Source organism: Mya arenaria, chromosome 7 (genome assembly GCF_026914265.1).
Source record: "Mya arenaria isolate MELC-2E11 chromosome 7, ASM2691426v1".
In the NCBI taxonomy this organism is placed as follows: Eukaryota; Metazoa; Mollusca; class Bivalvia; order Myida; family Myidae; genus Mya; species Mya arenaria.
The window spans coordinates 40393783-40411344 of record NC_069128.1 but is presented as its reverse complement, the minus strand read 5'-3'; the positions used below and the strand labels follow the sequence as shown (position 1 = coordinate 40411344).

Genomic DNA, 17562 nt, shown 5'->3' with positions numbered 1-17562 from the left:
ATATGCAGAACTCCAAAACCATGGTTCAGTGAGTCCATCTTAGAATTGAAACGTGTAGTACGCAAAAGTGAAAAAATCTGGAGAAAGTACAAACAACCTGAGCAATTTAGAGCATTCAAAGAAGCACGGAATAAATATTGTCAGGCGATTGACTCTGAGAAAAGATTAGTAATGAGTGATATGATCCTAAATGCCAAGGGTGATTCTAAAAAACTTTATGGCATAGTTTCGGAACTTACCGGCACTAAAGTTGAAAATCCAATGCCCCAAGCTACAAGTGAGAGCGAGTTAGCTGAACAATTTGCAGACTTCTTTATGGACAAAATAACTAAAATTCGTGAAACACTTGCAGAATTTCCAAGTTTTAAACCACAATCTAAACAGGTACAACGTTTTGACACTTTTGTCAATCTGACAGAGTCTGAAATGCTGCGTCTAATAAACGAGCTTAACACCAAATCATGTGAGTTAGACTTATTACCAACCAAAATACTAAAAGCTTATCTAAGTGATCTTCTGCCAAATATTACTAAACTTGTCAACCTTTCGCTGGCAAATGGTGTATTCCCTGTTCATTGGAAACAAGCAGTTGTAAGACCTTTGTTGAAAAAGGCAGGACTAGAGCTACAATTATCTAACTACAGACCTGTTAGTAATCTGTCGTTTCTCTCGAAACTCATTGAAAAAGCTGCTCTCTTCAGATTCAATAGCCATATAGATGAACACAATCTGTTACCAAAAAACCAATCTGCTTATAGACGGCACCATTCCTGTGAAACGGCGTTACTTAGACTAGTTAATGACCTTCTTGATGGTATGGAAAAGCAAGAGGTTACAGCCTTAATTGCTATTGACCTAAGCGCCGCCTTCGATACAGTAGACCATAAGATTCTACTTGAGGTTCTACAAAATCAGTATGGGATAAATGGTAGCGTATTAGCCTGGGTCGACTCGTACCTGCGCCCACGTAGTTGTTGTGTAAAAATCGGTTCTACTAAATCTAATCCACGATCTCTGGAGTGCAGTGTACCTCAAGGGAGCTGTCTCGGCCCGTGGCTTTACCTAACATACGCGGGGACTCTTTTTGATGTCATTCCACCAACTATTTCCGTCTACGGCTTTGCTGACGACCATATAGCTAGTAAACGTTTTCGGCCAACTTCAGTAACTAATGAACTTACTGCAATAACCAAACTGGAAGAGTGTGCTGTTACCATCAACAACTGGATGAACACAAATAAACTAAAAATGAACACTACCAAAACAGAATTTATAATATTTGGGAGTAAAGCACAACTAAATAAATGTCGTACCACAGACATTGATATTGCTGGTGACACTATTCAAAACGTTAAGTGTATACGGTACCTAGGAGCATATTTAGACGAATGTCTTCGGTTTACCACTCATGTCAAAACAAAATGTAGAGCAGCAATGTTGAACTATTTAAGAATAAAAAACATTCGCAAATATCTGACAGAGGACGCAACTAAAATTGTAGTTCTTTCATTAGTGATATCTCATTTAGATTACTGCAATTCTATTTTGTATGGTATCTCTGAGACCGAAATACAGAAATTGCAGAGAATTCAGAATATGTGCGCCAAACTTGTTTTACGTCGCAGTAAATATGACAGTTCTAAGGAATCTTTGTTCAAACTGCATTGGTTACCTGTCAAAGCTAGAATCAATTTTAAAATTTTATGTACAATGTATAATTGCTTTATTGGCAATGCTCCTGTTTATTTAACTGAACTTTTAAACAAGCCAGTGTCAACAGGACGGAATCTTAGATCTGTTAAAAATGTAGAATATTGCTATTCAACCCCTTTTAACAAACGGAAAACTTTTAATGATAGGGGTTTCAGTACAGTAGGTCCAACGTTATGGAATAAGTTGCCTTTGTATATTAGACAGTCTCCATCTTTGGATGTTTTTAAGAAAAATCTTAAAACTCATTACTTTAGAGATTTTTACTCGTTGTTTTAATGATAACTACATTGAATGTATTGGTGCTGTTTTTACTGAGCAATAAGTAACATTTAACTTGTGCCAACTGGTTTCATAGAACTGAATGCTTTATGTCATGAATACTCAATATTTCCTATTGCTGTTTTTTTTTTATTTTTTTATTTTTTAACATGATGTTGTTTGTCTCTTACTGATGAATGTAAAGTGTATCGTATTCATTTGATGATAATGTGATTTTACATTTTATCATTTTGCATATTTTACTATGATTGTTTTATTGTAAAACGCCGTTGAATATGTTTATAGAAACAGGCGTTTAATCAAATAAAATAGTTTCAGTTTCAGATGACCTAGCGTACATACAATAGTTCACATGTACCCATGCTTAGATGATGTAGCGAACAACAAATAGTTCACATGTACTCGTGGTCAGATGACCTAGCGTACATACAATAGTTCACATGTACCCATGCTTAGATGAAGTAGCGTACAACAAATAGTTCACATGTACTCGTGGTCAGATGACCTAGCGTACACACAATAGTTCACATGTACCCATGCTTAGATGAAGTAGCGAACAACAACTAGTTCACATGTACTCGTGGTCAGATGACCTAGCGTACACACAATAGTTCACATGTACCCATGCTTAGATGAAGTAGCGTACAACAAATAGTTCACATGTACTCGTGGTCAGATGACCTAGCGTACATACAATAGTTCACATGTACCCATGCTTAGATGAAGTAGCGAACAACAACTAGTTCACATGTACTCGTGGTCAGATGACCTAGCGTACACACAATAGTTCACATGTACTCATGCTTAGATGAAGTAGCGAACAACAACTAGTTCACATGTACTCGTGGTCAGATGACCTAGCGTACATACAATAGTTCACATGTACCCATGCTTAGATGAAGTAGCGTACAACAAATAGTTCACATGTACTCGTGGTCAGATGACCTAGCGTACACACAATAGTTCACATGTACTCATGCTTAGATGAAGTAGCGAACAACAACTAGTTCACATGTACTCGTGGTCAGATGACCTAGCGTACATACAATAGTTCACATGTACCCATGCTTAGATGAAGTAGCGTACAACAAATAGTTCACATGTACTCGTGGTCAGATGACCTAGCGTACATACAATAGTTCACATGTACCCATGCTTAGATGAAGTAGCGTACAACAAATAGTTCTCATGTACTCGTGGTCAGATGACCTAGCGTACATACAATAGTTCACATGTACCCATGCTTAGATGAAGTAGCGAACAACAAATAGTTCTCATGTACTCGTGGTCAGATGACCTAGCGTACACACAATAGTTCACATGTACTCATGGTTAGATGAAGTAGCGAACAACAAATAGTTCTCATGTACTCGTGGTCAGATGACCTAGCGTACATACAATAGTTCACATGTACCCATGCTTAGATGAAGTAGCGAACAACAAATAGTTCTCATGTACTCGTGGTCAGATGACCTAGCGTACACACAATAGTTCACATGTACTCATGGTTAGATGAAGTAGCGAACAACAAATAGTTCTCATGTACTCGTGGTCAGATGACCTAGCGTACATACAAAAGTTCACATGTACCCATGCTTAGATGAAGTAGCGTACAACAAATAGTTCACATGTACTCGTGGTCAGATGACCTAGCGTACATACAATAGTTCACATGTACCCATGCTTAGATGAAGTAGCGAACAACAAATAGTTCACATGTACTCGTGGTCAGATGACCTAGCGTTCATACAATAGTTCACATGTACCCATGCTTAGATGAAGTAGCGAACAACAAATAGTTCACATGTACTCGTGGTCAGATGACCTAGCGTTCATACAATAGTTCACATGTACCCATGCTTAGATGAAGTAGCGAACAACAAATAGTTCACATGTACTCGTGGTCAGATGACCTAGCGTACATACAATAGTTCACATGTACCCATGCTTAGATGAAGTAGCGAACAACAAATAGTTCACATGTACTCGTGGTCAGATGACCTAGCGTACATACAATAGTTCACATGTACCCATGCTTAGATGATGTAGCGAACAACAAATAGTTCACATGTACTCGTGGTCAGATGACCTAGCGTACATACAATAGTTCACATGTACCCATGCTTAGATGAAGTAGCGTACAACAAATAGTTCTCATGTACTCGTGGTCAGATGACCTAGCGTACATACAATAGTTCACATGTACCCATGCTTAGATGAAGTAGCGAACAACAAATAGTTCGCATGTACTCGTGGTCAGATGACCTAGCGTACATACAATAGTTCACATGTACCCATGCTTAGATGATGTAGCGAACAACAAATAGTTCTCATGTACTCGTGGTCAGATGACCTAGCGTACATACAATAGTTCACATGTACCCATGCTTAGATGATGTAGCGAACAACAAATAGTTCTCATGTACTCGTGGTCAGATGACCTAGCGTACATACAATAGTTCACATGTACCCATGCTTAGATGATGTAGCGAACAACAAATAGTTCTCATGTACTCGTGGTCAGATGACCTAGCGTACATACAATAGTTCACATGTACCCATGCTTAGATGAAGTAGCGAACAACAAATAGTTCACATGTACTCGTGGTCAGATGACCTAGCGTACATACAATAGTTCACATGTACCCATGCTTAGATGAAGTAGCGTACAACAAATAGTTCACATGTACTCGTGGTCAAATGACCTAGCGTACATACAAAAGTTCACATGTACCCATGCTTAGATGAAGTAGCGAACAACAAATAGTTCTCATGTACTCGTGGTCAGATGACCTAGCGTACATACAATAGTTCACATGTACCCATGCTTAGATGAAGTAGCGAACAACAAATAGTTCACATGTACTCGTGGTCAGATGACCTAGCGTACATACAATAGTTCACATGTACCCATGCTTAGATGAAGTAGCGAACAACAAATAGTTCACATGTACTCGTGGTCAGATGACCTAGCGTACATACAAAAGTTCACATGTACCCATGCTTAGATGAAGTAGCGAACAACAACTAGTTCACATGTACTCGTGGTCAGATGACCTAGCGTTCATACAATAGTTCACATGTACCCATGCTTAGATGAAGTAGCGAACAACAAATAGTTCACATGTACTCGTGGTCAGATGACCTAGCGTACATACAATAGTTCACATGTACCCATGCTTAGATGAAGTAGCGTACAACAAATAGTTTTCATGTACTCGTGGTCAGATGACCTAGCGTACATACAATAGTTCACATGTACCCATGCTTAGATGAAGTAGCGTACAACAAATAGTTCACATGTACTCGTGGTCAGATGACCTAGCGTACATACAAAAGTTCACATGTACCCATGCTTAGATGAAGTAGCGAACAACAAATAGTTCTCATGTACTCGTGGTCAGATGACCTAGCGTACATACAATAGTTCACATGTACTCATACTTAGATGAAGTAGCGAACAACAAATAGTTCGCATGTACTCGTGGTAAGATGACCTAGCGTACATACAATAGTTCACATGTACCCATGCTTTGATGAAGTAGCGAACAACAAATAGTTCATATGTACTCGTGGTAAGATGACCTAGCGTACATACAATAGTTCACATGTACTCATGCTTAGATGAAGTAGCGAACAACAAATAGTTCTCATGTACTCGTGGTCAGATGACCTAGCGTACACACAATAGTTCACATGTACTCATGGTTAGATGATGTAGCTTACAAAATATTTACCATGTATACGTACTTGAACAAGTAGCATTTCGCAAGCTGCTCATTATCAACACTTTTCGAAAAAATCTTCAGCTCTACTCAATTTAACAAAGTCCAAGTGGAGCGCGGTCAACACTCTTCAGACATTGGCCTCACTGGCCGGCATATAACGAGCTTGCTTAAAGCTGGACCTTATCTACAGCTTATAACGTATTCTTTCAGGCGAGGCTGTCTGGTTGCTATATTGCCCATTTTTGAGCCACTGTCCAAGTAAAGCGTGGTCGATCACTTCAGACCTTTGCCTCACAGTAAAAGATGTTGAGCCTGCTTACAGCTTCACCTTATATACACCTTATAATGAATTCTTTCAGGCAAGGCAGTCTGGTTGCTATACTGACCATCCATATGCGAGCCACTGTCCAAGTGGAGCGTGGACAAACCACTTCAGATATTGGCCTCACTAACGCGCAGATACTAGACGTTGTTGACGTGAGCGGATTTCAACCTATTGCTGTTTCCAGTCAGTATATTGTCAGTCAAATATAATTATTTTACAGTGATGTAATCTTACATTATATACCTTTTTTCACAAAATGTATTCAATCGGAAGTCCTCTGCCATTTTTCATCGAAAACAACCTCGGATGAATGTGGACAGTTTACAATGTCAGAAGTATTTACATATTATGGACTCTCAGGAATTGTACGTATTTATGCTACAATACACATCACTTTTTCAATTTGAACTTCTTAATACAAACTACACGTTAAAAAAGTTAAATTAGTATTTTTTATTATTCATTTTACGAACAATTTTCACTGATGTACCGCTTACATCCAAGGTTGTTGACAGAGCAATTCAGATTGATAATGTATCCAAACATAGACGGAAACATATCAATATGCCTCTAATTAAAAAAACCGGAACACCAACACTTACATAAGATCACATGCAAAAAGAAATGGTTTAAATTTACAGCGCACATATTAATATGACCTTCGGAACTCCTTGGCCATTTTATCGAAAACAACGATAAAATGGCAGAGGAGTTCCGAATGAATAATATGATTGAAATCTATGTAAAGTTATCAGTTTTCGTAAAAAACAATATATATTTTTAAAATACCGTTTTACATTTAAACAATTGGTCTTATCAGCGAGGTGGTCGTGAAAACTGGGTGGTCGCGTAAAGGGTTTTTACTGCAATATTCAGAGGTTTCGATCTATAATAAAAAGCAGTATGGCTTGGATTGAATAACTTAAATTAATTTATTTGCAATTAAAATGTGAAATTAAAGTTTATGCCTGTATTATATTAAAAAAAATGAATGAAATATGTTCAAGGTGTTATCATACTGCACCTAATAGTGCCGTTAATGATATGCCTGCATTTTCTAGCTTAAGCATTATAGTATGTAATTAGTCTGCGCCCGACGCCGACTATATTTCATAATGTGCAAAAGATAGCTAAAAGCTGCACCCTTGCAGATTGACCGTTTTGACATTTTTTTTTATAATTTGTCTTGAAATGAGCCGTTGTTTGCGTAAATGTCTGGAAACCAGTCATATAAAAATGCTGACAAAAGATTGCAGTAATAAATATTTAATTTCGAAAATTGATGTTTTAATGGTTTATGGCTTATTTATGTTTTATGGACAAAAAATAAAATATAAAGTTGTCAAAACGTTCAGTCTGTGAGAGCGCGGCTTTAAGTCAAGAAGCGGAATTGTGTATCAACACGTAAACATATGGATTATTATTCCACGCCGAATCGAAGATTTCGGGAGGGGGATATTGTTTTGGCGTTGTCCGTCCGTCATTCCGTCCGTCCTTCCGTCCGTCCGTCCGGTACCATATCTTGGTAGGCATTGGTCAGAAAATGTTAAAACTTGGTCAGAATGTTCCCCTTGATCATATCTCGGCCTATTTTAAAAGTAGGTCACATGGGGTCAAAAAATAGGTCATTAGGTCAAATCTTAGAAAAATCTTTTGAACATACTAGAGGCATTATACATGGTCAAATAATCATAAAACTTTATCAGAATATTTTCCTTGTTGAACTCTTGGTCGTAAATAAAACTGGGTCACCTATGATCTAAAATTAGGTCACTAGGTCAAATCTTAGAAAAATATTGTCCAGAACCATATCATGGTAATGATTGGTCAAGTTATGTTCAAAAATTAGTCATAATGTACCCCTTGAAGAAATATGGACCACTTAAAAAAGTGGATCACATGGGGTCAAAAATTATGTCACTAGGTCAAATCTTAGAAAAATCTTTGAAACACGTAAGAGGGTATTCATTAAACTTGATCAGAATGTTTTTCTTGGTGAACTCTTCGACATATTTTAAACTGGGTCACATGTGATAAGAAATGTTACTAGGTCAAATCTTTCAAAAGTCTTGTCCGGAACTATTTTATGGTTGTGATTGGTCTGATTAGTTCAAACATGGTCAGAATGTTCTCTTGGGTTAAATTTCAACTGCGTTTAAAATGTGGGTCATATGGGTCAAAAACTAGGTCACTAGGTCATATCTTACAGAAATCTTGGGAACACTCTAGAGTCAATACATCTGCTCTAATTTCCATGAAATTTAATCAAAATGCCTCAATGAAATCTTGGAATAGTTTGTAACTAGTAGGTCATGTGGGGTCAAAAATGAGGTCACTGAGTCAAATCTTAAAAAAAACTTGTGGACACTCTAGAGGCTATATTTTCTGCAATATATCTGGACCAATCATCATGAAACTTGATCAGAATGTTTGCCTTGATGAAATCTTTAGTTTGGAACTGGGTAACATGGAGTCATAAACTAGGTTTCTTGATCAATTCTAAATGTTACATTATATACACTATTTTTTTTTAATTTCAAACAGTTGCAATCAAACTCAAACTCATATATATATATTTCATCAACAATTGATTTCCATTCCTTGACTAAGCCCAATCAGGCGGGGGATATCAATTCAACGAATTTGCTTGTTATTTTTGCTGTCGCTGATAGAAATGAACATTATTCAAATAAATGCATAAGGCAAAACTAACCTTACATTTTTAAGGTTAATTCTTACTGTTAAATAGGTTCAAGTAGAAAAGCTGCTTTAAACATCTTTCGAACAGCAGCGTTATAATTCACTGTTTTTTACTTTCTTCTTAACATCTTTGAAATTTGATCAGATTTTGGGCTGAACTCAAAACTAATTATTTTTAACATTTTTTTGCACTGTCCAATGCGGACTTAGGCTCAAGATTGTGTTCACATGTGATGGAGGGTAAAATGTGAAAAATCTTTTTTAAATTGATTAAAAGAAGAAAAAGTTTTTCTCTCTACGCTCGCCTTTGTTTTTCAGCATATTAAAAAAAACAACAACAATGTCTGCCCTTTTCTCCTTGTATTCCGTGGAACAAAATTTATTTGGTGAAGCTTTAGTTTTGTTACGAAATAAGGCACCAGGTACAAACACAAATAAGGGATATAATTTTGAATCTTAATCATTTAATAGTTGAATACAGTCGAAACTCGCTATGTCAAACTCTGTTCTCTCGATATTCTGGTTATGTCGAACTTTTCTTCGGTTTTCTTTCGGTCCAGTTATTCACTTTTTGCATCTCGGTTATATCGAATGTTCGTTATCTCGAGTTCCCAACGATTTCGACATATCCAGTTTTGACTGTATAATTATAACTTACATGGGAGGATTGATATTGTATTGTATGGATACAAAAGAGTGCATTTCTTAATTAACTAGTTGAAATTATTTAGTGTCTGTTTTCAAAATTCAAGTACACAAAATATGAAACACACCAACGATGAACACATTTGGCAATGTATGATTCTTTTCCACCTATTTCCACGAAGACAAACCTCGTTTTTTTGCGGCCAATCGTAAGTGCGTTTTTCCAAAATGGAATCTATTCTTCTTGCGTACACTGATACATATTAAAAACACGATAGTGCATGTAGAAGCTAGGAGGAGCCAAAATAGGTTGGAGTGGTTAAACAGGAACCAGATGATATGGCCGTCCCAGTTATGCCATGAGCCGGCGTGGAAATGCACGATATAATCGTGGTAGTCCGGCAGAATGTAAAACTCGCTTTTGTGCGGGTAGTTCAGGTAGCGGCCCCAGAAAAACAATGTACCTGAAATTAAAAGAATTTAATATTTGTTGATTCGATGAAGACATTCTTATTGTACTTTTTCCCTAAACATTATATTTGTTTTTGAAATAAACATACAAAATGCTTGACGTATTTACCTATTGATAACATATTTGTGGCATACGGAAATATGAACCATCGTTTGGCGTGTGGCAAGGCGGACACGACTCTCCACATGAACGAGTGGCGAGGCGAGGCAGCGATGAAGTCATTTGAGAATCCGAAGGGGTCCGTCAGCCGCGTGATCACGCTCTTTCCGTTTTTGATGGACTCTTTGCGTATTGATTCTAACCTGAACAGGACAGAACACATAATGAACTTTGTTTTGAAAATGCTTTTTAAAGAACAAACTAGTTATCGTGGAAAAGAAGGACAAGTCCCTACGTCTTTGTCTCGACCTAATGCACCAGTCAATTGTAACCACGGTCCCCCAGGTCAGGGGGTATACCGGGGATAGCCAGCGAAATGTGCCGTGTTTTTACCATCCAGGTGGCCCCGTAGTGCCGGGTGCATGCGGTGGTTTTGTCTTCACGTCAAAATTAGCAGGAAATGGGCCTTACCTAGGGTCGCTAGGGTGCGGGGGCATTTGGCGGGGATTTTACCAGCAATTCGTCTCCGCAGGGCGGGGATTTTACCCGGGCTTGGGTGAACCGAAAGTCAAAGTCCCCGCTATTCCCCGGACCTGGGGGTGGGGGGTGGGGCGTGGTAACACTTGACTGGTGCATAAACAAAGTAAAAAAAGACATCACTTCAAAATACCCACACTGGAGGATGTCACGGTACAACTAAGTGGGAAAAACATTTTTCACAATTCCTGATGAAAAAGATGGATACCATCAAGTAGAGCTAGACCAAACAAGCTCATACCTATGCAAATTCCAAACGCCATTCCTGAGATATCGTTTGACACGCGTACCTTTAGGATTGAAAAGTGCAAGCGAAACATTTGCCATTCAAAATATGCAGACATTGGGAACATAAAAAGTCAGGGGGTTCATCGTGTTTTGTTTCCGAATTTTAAGTGCGGGAAATGTGTGATATGGAATAAAATGGTGGTGTTCGAAGGGATTTTGGTGTTTTGGGAGGATATTTTCATCTGGTATTTAAATTATATCACTTTTCTCGCAATATGTATTATACGCCTACCCGGAGACTACCCGTGAAACATTCTTTCAGTTTTTAACCTATGTTTCTAGAGGTCTAAACAAAAGAAATATTGAACAAAAAGCTGAACGATTGCTTGTTTACAAAGTGAAAGTAGAAATTTGCGTGACTTGAAAGTGTGATGTAAGTCTAAGTGCACCGTTCTTATACCTATTTTAGCTTTTTTTCATTGATTTTTGCATTTTTTTTTCTTTTCGACGGCGCAAAAACTGTGAAAGATACATGTGAGATACATCATTAAGTAAGGTTCAATGCGTTGTACACAACGATATAAATCTCATGTACTTTTTACGATTTTCTTTTTCTCTTGCAGTTGTATTATCTGGTGTCTAGCCCCTTTAAAGCTTGTCGAATCCACATACACATGAATAAATCAAACTTGTTTTCGCAATCCCCGACCGATATTGCAACCTATGCATGTAGCTGTTTATTCAAACATCGAATGTATAATTATACTTCTCGTATCGAAAACACGCCTACTAAACGCTAGCTCCGTCACCTATCGTTAGTGAAAACAAAATGATCATTGGAGACTTCCGTGGTGCTGCTGTGTCTTTTGTTTACATATTGCATACGTTAGGGTGACTTTTGGAATCTTTATTTTAATACTGCTTACGATTTCCCATACTTTATATAGTAATAAAAAGAGTGCATTTTAAAAAACAAGAGCGAGCCCCTTTAAGTATGGTGCATTTGATTTTATCGTCTTGGGTGGCCTGTCACGACTTATTCAATATATTGCAATTCGTCTAGTGTCTGAACAATTGCGACGTTGTAAAAGTTAAGTTGAACTACACATAACGCCTCATAAATATTTGTACATTTCAAACGGGGATTTCCATAGTTAAAATGAAACCAGGACTATTTCTGAAAACTAGAAAAAAATACCAAACCGTGTCAAGACCTTTCCGTTATCTGTTCCAATTACCACAAGCACTTTTACGGAAACCTACGCCATGCAAATTGGAAAAAAAAATCATTTCAACCATCATCAAGCTGAAAAGTGAAAACAAATTATTCGTAAAATTCCAAAGCAAGAAAGCTAAAACATGTTACGACATATGCGTGACCTATCTAAAATCAATTTACATGTAGTACTGAACATTATAAAGGGGTGACAATAAATTGCGACACTACCCCTAACATTTGGACATACAAGTCTTCGCTAGGAGGGCTTGGCAATAGCGGATCCAGGTGTGTGTGTGGGGGGTGGGGGTGGCGCCCCTCTTCTATAACTGTCCAAGTTTATTTTTTATTTGATAAGTGTAAATGGCAAAAAGTAATAAAATACGTCGAAAATGCACCAGTTCGGGTAAGTAATTGTTAAAAGTTTCTTCGGTGGTGGTGGTGGTGGGGGTGGGGTCAACACTTGAACCAAATAAATTTCGGTTCTGAGAGAGAGGGAAAGTCAAAAGGTTACACGCTTCTAAGTTACGCCACCTCTGACGGCTTATCCTGGATCCGCCTTCGCTTTGGGTCTGAAGGAGTCATCTTTATGGTATTTTATACCGGCACAATGCCTACTGTTTCGGGATAGTTTTCACTTAAAGGTATTTTGAAAATTGCAATGTTTCCGCAACAAAAAGGCAAAACAAGCATTACAAATTATTTTTAAAAAATGTTGTAAACATTTAAAATGCTTTTAAGGGACTAAACACCAGATGACCCCCGAATCTACAAATACATTATTTCCACATAACGAGCCTAAAATTGGCAATTCGAGCTAGTATGAGCCCGATAATTCATCGATTTACATGATGAAAATAAAATTTTGTCGCTGTCCTAGCCGAGTTTACCCGTTTAAAAATAGCGCCTAATGGTTTCCCATTTTATAGTGTTTATATTAAGAAGTGATAAGTACATATACATGATGATGATGATGATGATGATGATGATGATGATGATGATGAAGATGATGATGATGATGATGATGATGATGATGATGATGATGATGGTGTAAGGTATGTGATAACTACAGTGATGATGATGATGATGATGATGATGATGATGATGATGATGATGATGATGATGATGATGATGATGATGTACGAAAAACAATCGCCGTACGTACCCAGCTATACATTTCATATCCATGTCCATGTAGAATCCCCCGAAGTGAAAGACGAGTATGTATCTGGCCATGTCGGTGCGCCACACCCACTTCTGGTAACTCAGGTACAGTGGCAGCAGGTCTGGGTAGTTCTCCTCAAGCAGCGCCACCACCATACTTTCATTCCAGACCGTGAACTCGTAGTTCCGGTTGTGGTCGCGGCACGTTTGTTGAGCGTCTTTGAGCTTCTGAGGGATGCCGGCCACGGGGTCCTGGGCGTAGTATATTTGATGGATGCGTCTGGGAATCGGACCGTGTTCACTTCCGCTGTTACATTTCCTGCATTCATGATTATAGTCGTGCGACAGAAATACAAACTCCTCCAAAATATATATACCAATATAGACAATATATGCTAGGAACACTGTTACAACTACAGCTAATAATAATTTGAACACTGTTAGCCATGATGATTTATTCCGGTATTCTAAAACTTTGTCCGAAACAGAACTTCTGTAGTGTTTAACAGTGAGAAAATACATGGTCAATTATTTACCACGCTTACCGAAGTTTTTTTTGGTCAATTTAACCTCCACATACGAGAAAAGTATGATTCTTACCCAATTGAATATCCAAATTCGATAATTGCTAAATGGCTTGCCGTTCGAATAATGAGTCGCAATCGGAACCCCTTGGCCATTTTCTATCGAAAACAACCTCGGGTGTATGGCAGTACAAGTAGTCCATTAACAATAATCAGTATTATGATAATGATAAAAATGCCGATATAATAATAACAATAATATATTATTTTAATAATAATAATAATAATAATAATAATAATAATAATAATTATAATAATAATAATAATTATAATAATAATAATAACAATAAAATAATAATAGAAATAATAATAATAATAATAATAATAATAATAATAATAATAATAATAATAATAATAATATTTATAATATAATAATAATAACAATAATAATAATAATATTAATAATAATAATAATAATAATAATAATAATAATAATAATAATAATAACAACAATAATAACAATGAAATAACAATAATAACAATGAAATAATAATAATAATAATAATAAAAATAGTAATAATAATAATAATAATAATAATAATAATAATGATAATAGTATAATAATAACAATAATAATAATAACAATAATAACAATAATAATAATAATAATAATAATAATAATAATAATATTAAAATAATAATAATGATAATAATTGTAACAACAAAACAACAACAACAACAACAACAACAACAACAACAACAACAACAGAAACAGCAACAACAACAACAACAACAACAACAACAAAAACAATATTAATAATAATAAAATACCCCCCAACGTTATCTTTAAGTCACAAACAATCCTATATGACATTGATGCTGTATAGAAAATGTGCGGACATCTTAGTTTTTGCATAAACAACGAAAATAGTGTTGGAGGTCGTGAAGCACTAGACATTTTTAGAGTATTTGTTATGCAAACATGCTGATCTTCTAATGAAATAGATGAGGAATTGTTTAGTAGTCTGTAACCTTGACGCTTTGCATCAGGTGAATGCTGGTTTATCATTTCAGAAGAAGACAATTGTGCAGACGCCCCCTGCAAACGGGGTCAATGTATTAGCTTGTTGAACAACTTCCAATGCCACTGTCCATTGGGCTTTGAGGGAAAACGTTGTGACATAGGTAAGAGCTGAATTTATTATCAGTCATTCGGAACTCTTCAGCCATTTTAATAAAAAAAAACCTCGGATGTATGCCGGTACATCAGTAGAAGTAGTTAGTAAAATTTTGAATTATATCATTATTTAAATGCAGTCGCTTGTTTTTGGTGATCTAAGTTTAAAGTGATTGCCAGTGAAGTGTATTATTGCAAAAATATTATAAATTAAGATTCCCAAGAGTTAAGTCATTAAGTTTAACAGCTAAATTAAATTCCTACGCGATCTACTTGCAGCGGACTTAAAATGTACCGATTTCTTACATTATAAACCGTCCATATTCATCCGAGGTTGTTTTTGATAAAATTGCCAAGGAGCTCCGAATGATTTTGTGCATCACGTTGGAACTGAACTATTGTTTTTTCTTTCGAATTGATTAGAAAGTGTGGACGATTTCAAGTTTTCGGAACAGTTTATAATTAATTATGAGGCGGACGTCGCTATCCGCATTGATTTTTCATATGTGACATTTAAAGTTAGATAAAGCCAATATTTTTATTACATTACTCTTCTAAATCTTAACCTATTGGAATTGTGTATATACATTGACTCAGTTTTGAAACAACTTTATTTGTAAGTACACTGCAAACCAACGGTGCAATCTTCATTAAAATGTTTGTATTGATGTATTATATAGTAGTACATCAGCTGATATACCCATTTCGACAGCTCGTTTTCCTCACCTTTAAAATACAGTCGAAACTCGCTATGTCGAACTCTGTTATCTTAATTATCATGTTATGTCGAACTTCTTTTTCATTGTTTTCGTTTCAGTTATACAGTTTAATTTGTTTTCGGTTATATCGAATGTTCTTTATCTCGAAGTATTTCAAGAGGTCCCAACGACTTCGACAAACCGAGTTTTAACTGTATCAAAATAGTTGATAATGATACAAAAATTTGTTCCAATATGTATAATTTTCTGTATAACTGTGTTTGTCATTTGGATACTATCCATGTGCTAGATAATCTGGCATTTCGCTTCCAGAGTTTTGACAGGCCAGGCCGCGGCAATTACCCGAACATTTGCTCAAAACAATACGATGTCAGGGGCGTAGCTAGCCCTCTGTTTATGTGGATTCATAATTGTGTTAGGTTGGTCCGGGGGCATGCCCCCTCGGAAAATTTTGAAAACAATGGTGCAATTTGGTGCATTCTGGATGTTCTAATGTGCTTTATTAGTACTGGAAAATGGACAGTTATAGGATCATGTAGTCGAGTACGCATAGTGTAACTTTGGCTGATTCTTCTATATTTGTGTCAGAATCATGTGGATTTAGCCGCGTACTCGCGTTAATGCAGCTACGCACCTGGATTTGAAGTTGTATATTTTAGTGTCTGGACCTTGATATGCACCAACTGGCCTAGTTTATTCTTTGTTACGCGTTGATGCATTAACTTTTAAATAAGGTCATAGTAAGACTGGCATGTCTATGTGGTTTCAGTAACTGCTGATTGTAAAATAATAATATAATGCACGCTTAGTATGATGTATGCCTGTAAGTTAAAAGGATTTCATAGTATGATTAAGGTCCACTTTACAATTCTTCTTAACTTATTTTTTTTTAAAATGCCATAATCGACATGGGATAGAAATGACTGTCATTCGCAGTCAAATCCAGGCATCGGAAGATTGAAAGAAACAAAGTGAGGTACAAGAGGCACGCTTGCGAAACCATTGCTCTAAGCGAAGAGACCTCTTAGATCTTTAACATGCTCCGTGTACAGCACCCACACACGAAATACAACTTTCCTGGGTTGAACCAGTACAGAGAACACAATTTACCCAGTACTACCCTTTAAATGCCGAGCGCTAGGCATGTGAGCTACTGGTACCGTACTTCAACGTCTCTCAATTGACGCGACCGGGGTTTGAACTCCCAATCCCGACCTTTCGCAACCGAAGCGAACGCTCTGCTGAGCTATCGTGGCGGCGAATACATTTCACACTTACTTCCTTTTATAGATGCTGACGAGTGTAGCTCCGCCCCTTGTCAACATGGAGGCACGTGTACCGATCACGTGGCCGGTTACACGTGTGCATGCCCATTTGGAACTTCCGGACAAGACTGTGAGATTGGTGCGTATGAATACTGGCAGCACGGATTCAATGCTTCACCCTTTTTCTTTGATGGTTTTTTTGGAGAGATTATTAATGATAGGTTTTCCTTGTTTGTAGAACTGCATTTGAATACCATGAAATTATTTTCGATTGACAATAATACAAATATAACAATTAAATGCCAGCAATTGTAAATTGTTTATAAAACTGACACTTTTTTAATTACGATAATAGGCTTTTTTGTATTTTTTAACTTTAAAAGCCATTTAAAGGCTCTATATGCATTAAGTACAATGCGTTTAACAAGATGCAAGATAATGTGAGTAAAGTATGATATTAAAGCTGCACTCTCACAGATTTACCGTTTGACCACTTTTTTTTTGTCTTGGAACGAGCCAGTTTATGCAAATATACAATGTAAATCAGTCAGATAAGACTGCTTACAAATATTAGATCGCAGATTTTTATAATTAAGTTTGAAAATTCATGTTTTGTGCATTTTTCTTAAACTGTTAGTAAAGCTTTTAGCCATAACACATAATCTTTTGAACGGAACTATGATCTGCGATCTGATCTTTAGTCAGCAGTATTTTATGACTGGTTTGCAGATATTTTCGCAAATATGTGCTCATTCCAAGACAATTTTTTTT

General features: G+C 36.7%; 1 protein-coding gene across 1 annotated transcript in view; it reads left to right on the top strand.

The window, feature by feature from the left end:
- LOC128240004 (uncharacterized) overlaps nucleotides 1-17562 on the top strand; it is a 136786-nt gene that overhangs the window by 20205 nt on the left and 99019 nt on the right. The window contains exons 7-9 of the mRNA XM_052956480.1: nucleotides 6080-6228; nucleotides 14705-14815; nucleotides 16817-16930. Coding sequence (XP_052812440.1) covers nucleotides 6080-6228; nucleotides 14705-14815; nucleotides 16817-16930 — 374 coding nt within the window. The remainder of the gene's footprint in view (nucleotides 1-6079; nucleotides 6229-14704; nucleotides 14816-16816; nucleotides 16931-17562) is intronic.